The sequence below is a fragment of the Varroa destructor genome, unplaced genomic scaffold (genome assembly GCF_002443255.2).
Source record: "Varroa destructor unplaced genomic scaffold, Vdes_3.0 BEIS01000006.1, whole genome shotgun sequence".
Taxonomy (NCBI): Eukaryota; Metazoa; Arthropoda; class Arachnida; order Mesostigmata; family Varroidae; genus Varroa; species Varroa destructor.
The window spans coordinates 9,714,255-9,726,481 of NW_019211459.1; the positions used below are offsets into that span (position 1 = coordinate 9,714,255).

The 12,227-nt window shown below is 42.4% G+C and overlaps 1 protein-coding gene across 5 annotated transcripts in view; it reads left to right on the top strand.

Moving 5' to 3' along the window:
* Positions 1–296: 296 nt before the first annotated feature.
* Positions 297–12,227, top strand: part of nAChRalpha6 (nicotinic acetylcholine receptor alpha6) — a 237,092-nt gene continuing 225,161 nt past the window's right edge. For all 5 annotated transcript variants that reach the window (XM_086993872.1, XM_086993875.1, XM_086993871.1 and 2 more), the window contains exon 1: positions 297–697. In XM_086993872.1, coding sequence (XP_086849998.1) covers positions 559–697 — 139 coding nt within the window. In that variant the 5' untranslated portion in view covers positions 297–558. The remainder of the gene's footprint in view (positions 698–12,227) is intronic.

The following is a 12,227-nucleotide window of genomic DNA, read 5'->3' on the forward strand; positions in this document are numbered from 1 at the left end:
GCTCGTATACTACGAAGCGTGTGTGTGTTCTTACCCGACATTAGAAAATATCCTGTTCCGACGGCCTTTTTCGCTACTCGTTCGTGTAGACGGAGACACGAAACACAGCCGAGTTAACTGAGAGCTTCCGAACCGTCTATTCTACGACGTCTGCTGAAACTGGACATAGTTGTATCTGCATATATACATATGTATATATATATGTATATAGTGCAAGGCAGAGAGATACGCAAAAAACGATACACATATATTTATATAAAGAAGAAAAGAGCACGAGGGCAAACAGCGAAACGCCAGCTGATTTGTACTGACCCATTGACCATGTTTAAATGATTATGATTCGTTATACCTCCTCATTCTTTGCTGGCTGGCACAGTGTAGAGTGCAGCTTTCGTGAGTTCCGCGGAGTTCCGACACGCCAGTGAAACAGGGCAAGACTCTAAGTCAATATGATAATCCGCCCATAACCGCCAGCGTGGTGAAGTCATCTCTAGAGAAGCGCGTGCTATATATACATATATATTTTTTTTTATTCACCTATAATAGTTATCCGCCTATATGTTCCTCAAGATGGCTATTTTGACATTAACAATTCTGACAACACTATGTTCATTATGGCGAGGTCCGGCAGGCCGAACTATTCCCTACGGATTCGTCGTCCTAATCTGGCTAGTGATTCTTCTTTCTTTAACGAAAGGTGAGTATAGTACAGAGTCGGTGAATTTTGTCAAAACGAAAAGTTAAACGTCAAGGATTTTTTCTGAAGCGTTTGTGTTTGAAGAATGGCGACGAAAACAGAGGCGCGTTTTGCGTTAACCAAGCAATTAGACAAAAGTAGGCTGTTTTTCAAGGCTATTGACGTACGATTTGGTTAACTACAGCGCGCTTAACTTTACGTTATGCGACATACTTTTAGTGCACTATTATTGTTTAACTTTTGAAATAAGTTCGTAAAAAAGACGCCTGATGAGCTCAATATTGTATAGTTGAAGGAAAACTTGTGGCTTTCATCTGTAGTTGACCGAAAGTATAAGATACAACTTCGATTTGCTGCGCCAATGCTTCCTCTATGAAATGATTATAAACAATAGTCAAATATCTAGTCGCATGAAACAATGGTTTACAAAACGACTCATGAAAAAAATAACATTTTTAAAATGTAAACCAAGTTTTTTTATTGCTTAAGTGTTGCTCAATAATTATTTTTTCGTAACTTCATACCAAAACCTATATTAGGCCACCGAAACTTTTCGGAGACGTGAGTATAACTAATAACTAAGCCACGGCAACAAATATATAAAACTAATTTCCACAATTCGTCCACGTTGTGAATAGGTAGTTATCCTTCACAAATGCCATATTTTTAGATTACGTATTAATTTAGATACAATTCAGGCCACTGGGTTCTCCCTACTAAACTGATTTGAAGTTTTCTGCTCGATCCAATATGTAAAGAAGATAATATATCTGTACCTTACTAACTACTCTAACTGCCAATCATTAAACTACAATCCTTACTTCCAATTTAAATTCAGGCTAATTTCATTGTACTACCATCTATTTATATCTATATCAGCGAACTCTATGACCGTCATTTAATCCAGCATGCAGGATCTACAGGAGATATTCCACAAGTTTCTGAGTCGCGCCGAACTCTTACTATGTAACATGGTCAGACGTCTTTGCAATTGATAAAGCTCCCGAGTCGGCAAAAGTCTGTTGCTTTAAAGTTTACAAGAAAGTATGTCGTGAACAAGAGCTGGGAGAACTGAAACTTACTTATCTTCTGCTACAGCCATGTACATCACTGGGTTATTTAAAATACGAAGCCGACAGCAGGCATCAAACGGTTGCGAGCTTTCCTCTTCCTGGTAAGCTGTACAACTTTTTTTCAATTGGTTTAGATTCTGTTCTTTAGTGGGTAACACTTTTAAAGAACAGACACCACGGCAATAGATCACGGCAGACTAATCACGATTCAGAACGATCAGAAATGTTTTACATATTTTAATAGAACTAATTTCCTAATAGAAGCTAATTTGCAGCGTAATAGAAAATTCAAGTTTTTTTGTTGAATATTAAACTCCATATATATATACATATACTGTGCATACAGACATATATCACGTCCAGGAAGCTTTGAGGGAAGACTATTCTCCCACTCCTGAGGCTGTAAATGCTGCCCGTTTCAGGGACGGTCAAATATTATATATGATACCGCAGCAATGTCTTTAATTTTTTTTTATTTTGACTTGAACTTTGAGGGAAGTACCTAAAGTCCATTTTAATTAGCCCAAGTTCTGATCTTTAACGGAATTCTCGCTGTAAGCATTTGCTCGCATTACGAGCGTCTATGGAGCATAGTGGTTCAACTATTTTTATTTAAGTTTTTTATTTTTCAGAATATTCCAGGCTTATAAGGACTGTAACGTACAGTTATTAACACGTACGCTGAGCTTTTAGTGTTTTTATAACACCTGTAAATATATTAACAATTCCTATTTGTCGAAATAATCAATGATAAAATTGCGCGCAAGCAGGATCGCGAGCTACACCAGTTTGCTCGACAATTTGGCCCAGATAGGTGCCTATCATGGACTGGGCATATTAGGACTTAGAGTGCCTGGATGTGGTACAGCAATGCGTCGTATAGGGCGAAAAAAAAAACAAGAAGGTAAGCAACTCGCTATTCCGTCGTACACGCATCTGTAAAGCTACCAGAGCTCTTTCAGAAGCATCGCTTCTACGGGTAACACCCACTAAATATGAATGTGATTGAAAAAGCGAGATTTAAAAAGTTACACCGACCGGCTTTTTACTTCTGCTTCGGGAGACAACTTCACAATGTAAACGGCAAGTCCGCGCATGCACATTCGCACACACGTCGTACGCTGGTTCCTTTTCCACAAAAAGTAACATCGGGCTCTACCAACCGTCTGCCATGTGTTCCTCACTTTGAGGGACAGATAATTGAGGGAATCGGCTTTTACCGCTTTGACCACCCAAAGCCATTAGTGTCACGGGAATTGAAGCTCAGCCATAAAATGCCCCAGCGGACAAGATCGCGCCAGTCTGCCAGGGTACCGATTGCAGAACCATTTGCATACAGGCTTTGCACATTTTTCCAGTCGGCATGTCAGATTTCCTTATTGTAGGGAGTATTCCTTGACCGCATCCCACCGCTCGGTTTCCGTTATTGTTCGCTCTAGCAGGTCACACTGTTTCCAAGCTGTCTTCCATTTTTTCCTTTGCCTCCCATTAACTATCCCCTTTTTATGCTACGCTGATATAGCAAATTTCGGTGGCGCTCCTCTTCTAGCTGTTCGCTCAGACAGGCAGGCAGGCAGGCAGACAGGCAAACAGACAGCCAACCATCGGATCCGCGAGGTTTTTGTAAGCGTCGCGCAGATTTTGCATGACGGCTGCTGTTAGTCTGGTCCTAATAATCGTCTCGTCGCAAAGTAGCTCTGTGAATGATCCTGATACAAATGAGTTGGTTCCCAGCTCGTAACCAAGACTCCTTGTATATTCATTTCTCACGCGCTGGCGGCTGCTTCTGGTAGCGTTGCTAATCCTACGCCAGCTTTTTTTCCGCAACAATGATGGCTTTCTCCCCGTCTCGGTCTCCGAGATTTAGGCGCATGCGCTTAAAAGGAAGAGTCGTTGTACCGAGCAATGACCCTGTATCTTTAGAGCAAGACTTCACATCACAAACGCTGCTCCCGATCCAGTTGCCTCAAGGCACGGAAACGTTTTTTAATCCAACAAGAACCTGAGTGATCCGAGGGGAAGAGGAAATAGTACGGGTCAGATCCCTCGTTTCCACACCATTCCTAGAAATATTCAACGTGAGTAGGGTCTAAGCGCAATAGATCGATATTTTTTAGTATAACTAGAGTATCACGTTCAAAATAAACGACAAGAAAACGCTCATCAAATCGCCGATACAGACCTTCCACTTCAAAGGCGCTGCTAATGCACTTGTGTTTTCCATAGCTTGTTCCCTACTCAAGAGTAGATTAATAGGGAATGAGATGCTCGACCGGCTGTGCGCACATGGATGCCTTATTCTAGGCGACACGAAAAAGCTTCCGACTATTAGCGGGTCGGAGACAAGAGCCATAAGTATTGACAGGAAAGCGGTGGCTATATCAATTAAGCTTTTTGCGGATTTGACTCTAGGCTGAAAGGATCAAGTTAATATGTGTGTTCCGTCTAAACGCTGATGCGTGGATCTAAGTATCCGCTATACTGAATTCCGTATTATACCAAACATATAATCGTAGTTTGTCTTGTTAGAATACAATGCCGGTCATAGACTGAGTTAGCGTTAAACAGGGTGGAATAGATAGACAAGCACGTATACAGACCTATGCACCCCCTAACGATCAGTATGGTAATTTCTCGGAAAATTCAGTGCAATACTATTAAGCAATAGGCAGGCTACTGTCCACTGACCGAAAGACCGACCATCAACTGTTAGAGTGTCATTCATAGCTGACTATATTTCATTTACTGACGGCTATTAACAAAAGACACTCCGATACCAAGCCCGACGGCTTTTGGATGGAAGGCGGAAGAGTGACCTAAAAACGATATGAGAGGATCTTTATGCTACAGAAAGCTGACTGCGATAAAGCTCACGTCTAACTCTCATAACTGTGGTACATTACTTTTTTTTTAAGTGTACAAGTTTGTGTTTAAGGTTGACAAAGTGTGTTCCTATAACCAATTCCAGGTAAAAATCTCCGCTGGGGTTTTAACTACCTTGACACTGAGCATATCTACACAATGCTCGGGTAGAATTCTTTGAGACAAGTTCTTAGTATTGAAATTACAATATATAGAACAGTGAATTGTCGTCAGCATTGTACCGCAAATGGGATGAATTTGCATAGACAATATAGCATGTTAGGCCGATGTATCAGTATATATAAAATCAGACCACGCGCAGACGAGTGCTGCTATTTAACAATAAGTCCGGAAGCTTCGTTATGACGTGTCGATTTGTATATCCTTTGTTATTGGGGTCTGAGGATACTTTGTAGCTTATTCCCGAAAAACTATACAGCTTCGCTGAACGTGACAATAAATCCAGTTTCGCAATCGCCTGCTCTTCATATGTAGTTCCAAGATGGAGTCACAGTCACTCGGTTTGGCATCTGACACTAGCTCGTAGAGATTCGTATTATCGACACTGAATGTGGGGCAACAACTCAGGGTTTGCTCGTGTCAACGAAATGAGAGCTAAAGTTCCAAAAGTACGAACAGCTGTACTTTCTTAAACTTTCGTCCTTCGGTATACAACCAGAGCACGCTACTTGTGCCTGCTTGTCGTCTGAGCAGTAGCCAGTGTCAGTAGAGCTGAATTACTAGTATGTAATGGTGGTTTACATTTACAAGACAGTATTGACGATATACGGTTCCACCAATCAACATGTTATCCATAATCTTAACTTATTCAGTAGCATTCGTTCGCTGGAAGTGTTGCTACCTCACACCTCGTACTTGATGCTGGAGGAGAGCAGCGTCATGCTGACCTATAAATGGAGCCAGATATACAATATAAGGAAGCGTACTCATCGAGAAATGCATGCTTCAAACGAGCTGCAAAGACTATGAACGTGCCTCGATCTAAATAAAAATGAGGTCTGCTCCTCTAATACTTGCCGTCTGAGTACGACGTCACCATCAAAGCTCCAAAATGGTCCGATACAGGATACACCAAAACCTCCGTGAAGCTGCAACGACGGGGGGGGGAGTGAAATTGGAAAAATCTAGCTATTGCACGTACGGGTCGTATAGATGGATAGATAAATATGGCGAAACAATTGAGGCGGCGCATACGATATGTACGAGACATAGTAACTTCTATACTTCATTCTATTATGTATTATCCATTACGGTGGTTAGTTTAGCTTAAACAGGATATTACGTGAAATATCTTTTAGCTGTAATATTATGGTTATTGCGGCCTTGTGCCTCCTTCCTTTTAACCATTATGGAAGCACGCAACGTCGGAAATGGTTTCGAGCCACTTGCTGTCCTATTCTTTCCTCGCTTGAAGTTCACAGCTCTCCCGAACGGCGAACGAAGCTTTTGTAGAAAGCTCAGCGAGATACTCGAAGGAGTTCGCCTCAGCTGACGAAATAACTGGGAGCGCTAGCTTGTTGCGACCTGTGTGTCACAAGACGTTTACGACATATGCAACGTAACGGTGATAAGACTATCGTTTAATAGCAAAGTACAAAAAAAAACTTGAAATGAAGATTTTGCGCTCGATTCGACGAGTAAGCTATAAGATCTGGCAAAATAGGATCTTCTGAGAAGCCGAGCAGCTGGTGACAGACGAAAGGGATTCCCTTCCTACTGTTCGATTCTTAGAGTACGGCGTTCTCAATCTATACGAAATATAAGGTTATTAAGCGGACTACACAAAAAATATAACAGTATACACCAATAAATCGAAGAAGTTACAATAAAGAAACTGTATTTATTATACGGTAAAGAGAAAAAATATCAAAGCTAGCAACATAGTACTATAGTATAAAGTACAACATAGTATAGAGTTGCTCCCGCAGCCTTGGCTAGCAATAATTACGTTAAGTGCCTACAATAAGCTTGCAACTGAGGCTATCGTAGGGGTCATTCCTCACGCGTCAGGGGCTCTCGCCGCTTGTCACAGTTCCAGCTAGTCAGCCATCAAGCTGTCCGGGGAACCCATCATTGTCCTAGGCGTAAATAAAACGGAGTTTTATATAAACCCTCCTGGAACTACTGCTGCTGCTGCTGCTGCTGCTGGCATCATGTTATGAGGCGTACCCGTTGCAGCTGGCGCTTGAACAGCTGCTGCTTTTGAGAGCGCTTCTCTTATGTAAACTTTCTCTGTACCGTCCCCTGGGCCAAGACCAGACAGAGTAATGCCGTATTCGAATGCCGACGAATCTGGATAACGTCCAAAGTCACAATAAACGCAGGGAGGCCGGGGGATTCGCACAGCCAGACCGACCATCTGAACCACCAAGAAACGAGAAGACGATTGCTGAAAACAGTTTATCCAGCAGTATAAATAGCGGCGCCGGCGGCGTCCGATCTTTACGTGCGCCTAAATGGATTCAACGAATCAAATCAGCTGTACATACGTTTACTCACTATTGTACAGGTCAAAAAGGCACATATACACAATTTTTATATATGTATAGATGAATTTCTTCAGAATCGGACTCGACGATTCAAGTGCGGTATAAATATAGGACGTCAATGCTAAGACATACGACTTGTGCAATTTGCGGAAGACGCTCTGTTGTCGAAAAGCTAGATAAGGCCAAATATCGTTAGGGCCCCTGATGTACTCCGCAAAAATATAGTTTATGTTGTTCAAATTATGATTTCCTTAGTCTCTATCTTCTATATAGGGCTACATGAACAAATAGAAGGTAGGCCAGAGCGAACCCTTCCGGTGTTCCTTTCCAGAATAATCATCCGAATGCACGTCTGGAAGCATGCACTTAGGCGATTTGTTCAGTACCTGCGACTAGCTTTGTACCTGTAACGTATGTGCCTGCACGTTGTAATATTGGAGAGAACGTTGGCGATAGATCGGCCGTGGTTAATTTGTTGGGCAGCGTCCTGTTACTCTGAAGGTCGCCAAATGGCCGAGGCGCTAAAAAGCAAGCGGCGACTACGATAAAGCTAAATTGAGATATTTCATATTTACTCAACGCTACGCGGCGCTTTACTTAAGTGCTAACATTATGTTACCCCAGTAAAAGAATAGAAGAACATCAAGAACCGTCTATGGAAGGCCCTATCATATCGTTGCCTAACCTAAATTGTTCTATCGGTTAGCAACTTATATTTACTAACGGATCGGGTAAGCGCTGAACAAACGCCTCGAGACGCTACTTTTTAGGTGAAACTCAATACGTGAAGTATTGTACTAATGGACAACAAGGCGACGCTTCTCATGAGACTTTTTACTGGTCCACCAAAGGATTTTACCCACGTATGTGGAGCCTATTTCATTATTAGGTGGCCAAGCCAAATAATAGTTGATTTCAAATGCTCGACTCGCGTAAGTCTTTAGTTTCCTTGTTTGGAGGGTCCACATCGAGTGGCTGTTTGTGGTGCAAATAAATATATAAATAAATAAAAATAAATAAAATAAACAGTTATTATGCAATGAATAATAAAGCTACCGGCTTCTCAGCGCAGGCTAAATTACGATGAGGTTACAGCGAGCTTGTGCTACCCCCGTGAACAACGAGGCCACGTTGTATTTTCAGTGTGACTGTTACGATGTCTTTGTAAATCAGGCTAAGTCATGTTTAACATGAACTATCGTCCGTTGCGGGGTGCAGATATCGAATCTTTTCTGTTGTTGCGCGCATCTGTGACGATTATAATGGCAGTGGTAGTAGTGATAATGGTGGTCGTAATGGTTACTAATCGTACTAGATAATATACCGCCTTTCATCCCTTCTTTATGGAAAAAAGCAGCCGTGAGCAACTTACTCTCAAGTCGTTGTATCAGTGTTAATTAGTGTACATCAATTTCTCACTACTGGCAACAACCAGCTCGGCAGCTAACAGGCGGTAGGCTTTTTGTCCGCAGCTTTGCATACCTACTTGTAGCAGTGCCACTACTTGTGCAGTTTGACGGTCTCCCAGGTGAATGCGTCGAGCTAAGGATGCCCTGAAGACAGTTACGCTTCGCCTTGGCTCTTCTGGCGTTACATAGATTATTTCTCAGCTTCAAAAAGGAGGAACCAGAAGCTTAGAGAACGATCGTAAGGAACAGAACGGATGGGCCTTGAGTCTCGTTATGGGAAAGAGAGTAATTGCGGTCTCATGACCGGAGGGATATTATATTGGTAAGACTCTAAGAGGGGAAGCCTACGGAAACAGGAAAGGTGATCAAGATACTAGGGATTCAGGTTGCTCCACAGTTTAGGGTTCATAAGCACATGCCAGTGTCAGACAGAGTTAAAGAAAAGAAAACAGCGACTTGCTAGGCTACAAATCGACCCAGGTGGCTCGTGCCGTTATGGTTTGCTCCAATCTAGTTGTTACGGCGTAAGGACCGCGACTGGCACTTATTATAGAAACTTGGTGGACTGATGCGGACGAGGAAGTCATCATTCGATCCTGCCTCACCATAGCAGGCGAAGCGTGCCGGTCGGCGAGGTAACAGGAATGTCCAGAAAAGGTACGTAGTAGGCGGGTCAAGTAAAACGGCATAAGAAATGCATCCTGTTATTGGAGAGAAGGTAAAGTGGCATCAGGGAAATCGGCAGCTGGGTGGTTCTTTGCCTGTCGTTTGCTTGGTTCGGTGGAGGCTCGCTTGGTTTTCTCGCTAGCTTATTGGCCTGGTAAGCGAGTTAGCGGCCTAATTGGTTAAGTGCGACGCTTGGCCTTACCGTTACGTTCGCGTTGGCTTCGGCGGATGCCGCACTTGCGGCTGGTACTACCGCCATCTGAGTACAATAGCGTACGCAATAGTGTTCGCTCGTTTGTAAATTGGTAGCCTTGCAGCTTGAATGGCGGTACAATCGGCACTTCGCCTCACAATTGAGGGTCGTGTCTGCGACGAACGTGCATAGCTGGTACATTTGGGGGTCTGACCGAGCTTGAAACGGGTTGTGTTCATTGTGAGCAGACAATGTTCACTTGGGACTGGTGGGGAGAGGCAGAAGTGCAGACTAGCGTCGATGTTTGCGGGCACTACGACCAACGCCAGATGGCCCCACGATCCTCTCTTAAAGACCAACCGATGACTTCATCTCCCCTTTAGTCGATTCACTCTCTGCTGGAATAACACGAGAGGTGAAATAAGGGCAAACTGGTCTTTATAGGTGCACGTACCCCCTCTGGCGAAAAAAGTAAAGTACGTGCTTGTGGCAAAACAACATTAAATGTGTACCTTTTTCTACATTAGTTTGTTGTGTAATAAGCTGGCTAGATAGTGAAAATGGGCCAAAAGGAGAAATTATCACCAGGATATCGTAGGGAAATGAATAGTAGAATACTATGCGACAGCGTCGATGTACCGGTACGGACGATCAGTAGCGGCCATCACCCCTCTTTTCTGTCGCCTCAGATGAGACGAGGCACTTTGGAAGCATTGCTCTAAACATGCAAAGCCTTCACTCTGCAGAGAACGCCTACGAAAAATTGCCCTATAAGAGTAAACTCTTACTCCTGGACCTTATCGTCGAATTGGTATGTGTGCGCATCGGAAAGTCAATTTTCTTTGGGAAAATTGCCCTAGCTCGTCATTTGGCAAATGAAAGATGATATTATCATCGACCGAAGTACGTAGATAATGAAAACGATGTAGTGGGATGTACATAGAGGAAATATTGCTAAGGTCCTAAGAGGTAATACTATAATTATAGGTACGTATTAGAGAATTCTGGCCGCGGCCCTTATATCGTTTAACTGACGAATGATGCAAAAAAATGCCCATACGTCCAGTCATAAAATAAAAGTGGGGTAGAAAAGTAGTATACAATAGTACAGATATATTTTTGTTGTCAGGTCGAAATACTAGCCGGATAACAGATCATGAGTACCATTATACTCCAACGCCTCTGAGGGCGGTTCCGTAAGATTTTGATATCTGTAGCATTAAAATGAATAGGCTACATATTTTCTTATGCTGCAAGCTCTAAAGATAACTATGAACATTTACAAAGAAATCCATTTATGCAGCTGGTACTATTATAACAACTGTTATTAAGAAGATATCATAATTCTTAAAATTACTAATTCGTTTGGTTCTGAAAGTTGTCATGTAAAAAGTTAGAACGAAACAAGGATTAGGACAAGTTTCTTGGTGAAATTGCCTAAGACTGTATAAGCAATGAACGGTGACCAGGATTACTCGTGACGCCCAACGCGAAACGGAAATATAACATGAGTTATATTTACACTGAATTGACTGGAGCACATTGCATTTATGTATGAAGGTTAGGTCTTAAAACTTCGAGATTTGAGTGTCTTTGAGTGACGTTATCCCTATTTATCAAAAAAAAAAAAAGTAAGAAATAACAGGAAAGTTTACGCCCACCAATGTTTCCATATATACCGAGGTGCTTGAAGTGCCTCGCACCAAATGTCATCATACGTATTTATCATATGTTGTATGCCTTCACATATATTAGTATGGTAGAAGAAAGACTAAAATATAATGTACAAGAACTCGATTTTTTTCCGTAGCCCTGCCTAGATCGGGACGCACCACAATAAAGTTGTTCGTTACTGTAGTTGTTGCTTACGCTTCCAGTTCACGTACGGGTGCTCATATGCTGGAAACAACCCGGCACTACAGCAGGCTGATCAACAAGCGTGGTCAAAGATGCCCGCGCCTAACTACCCAAACAGAAACGCTAGCGATATTAGTGACGATCATGTTCCTAGTGGTCCTTTTACTCTCTCCTCGATCGATAGCTGCCGAAAAAATCCGAGCATGGAGAACATCGGCGATTGACGCATCGCAAAAAAACTATCGCAAATGGTACGCCCCCATACGTTATAAACAACAAACGAACTAGAGGCAACTTAAAAAAACATTCATAAACACGTTGCGTGTATAGTGAGCGAATGACAACAAAGTAAGAAAGATTTGGGGAAAGGAACGGTTTAGCGACGCTAAATTTGTTGGCGACCACAAAATGCACTGCGTTGATACGATCAACACGAGGGTCTCCCCGGGCTCGATAAGCCTGCAGCTGTGCGGAGCGCTCTTACTATTAGTGAGTTGGTAGGCGTTTGTGGTGGCTATAGGCCATAACAAAGGGAGGCAGTAACCAAACGAAGGACACTCTACATCTGTTGCTGGCTGCTTGAATATCCTCATAGCCTTCTACAGGACCCAAAACGAAAAAAGAAAAAAAAAAAAAAAAAGCTATTCTTGAAACAACATATTCGAAGTAAACAGAGGGCTCTTTTTGCTTTCTGAGTTATATGGTCTTAGATAGTAGAAGTAAACGAATGCAAGAAATACGTTTGTGGTTCTAAAAATCGTTTATGCTGGCATAACTAGTATTCATCAAAATACTGTTACGGCTCTACGGTGCATTTATGTCCTATGGTTGGTTTCTTCCTCGGTTCATTTGACATCGACTTTTGCCAGGTTCGATCCCTGTACGTCGTCAAAGCGAGACAGGGAGACCAGCCTAGAACTAAGTTTTACATATTTATGGGTAAAGGTTGATAGCAAATAT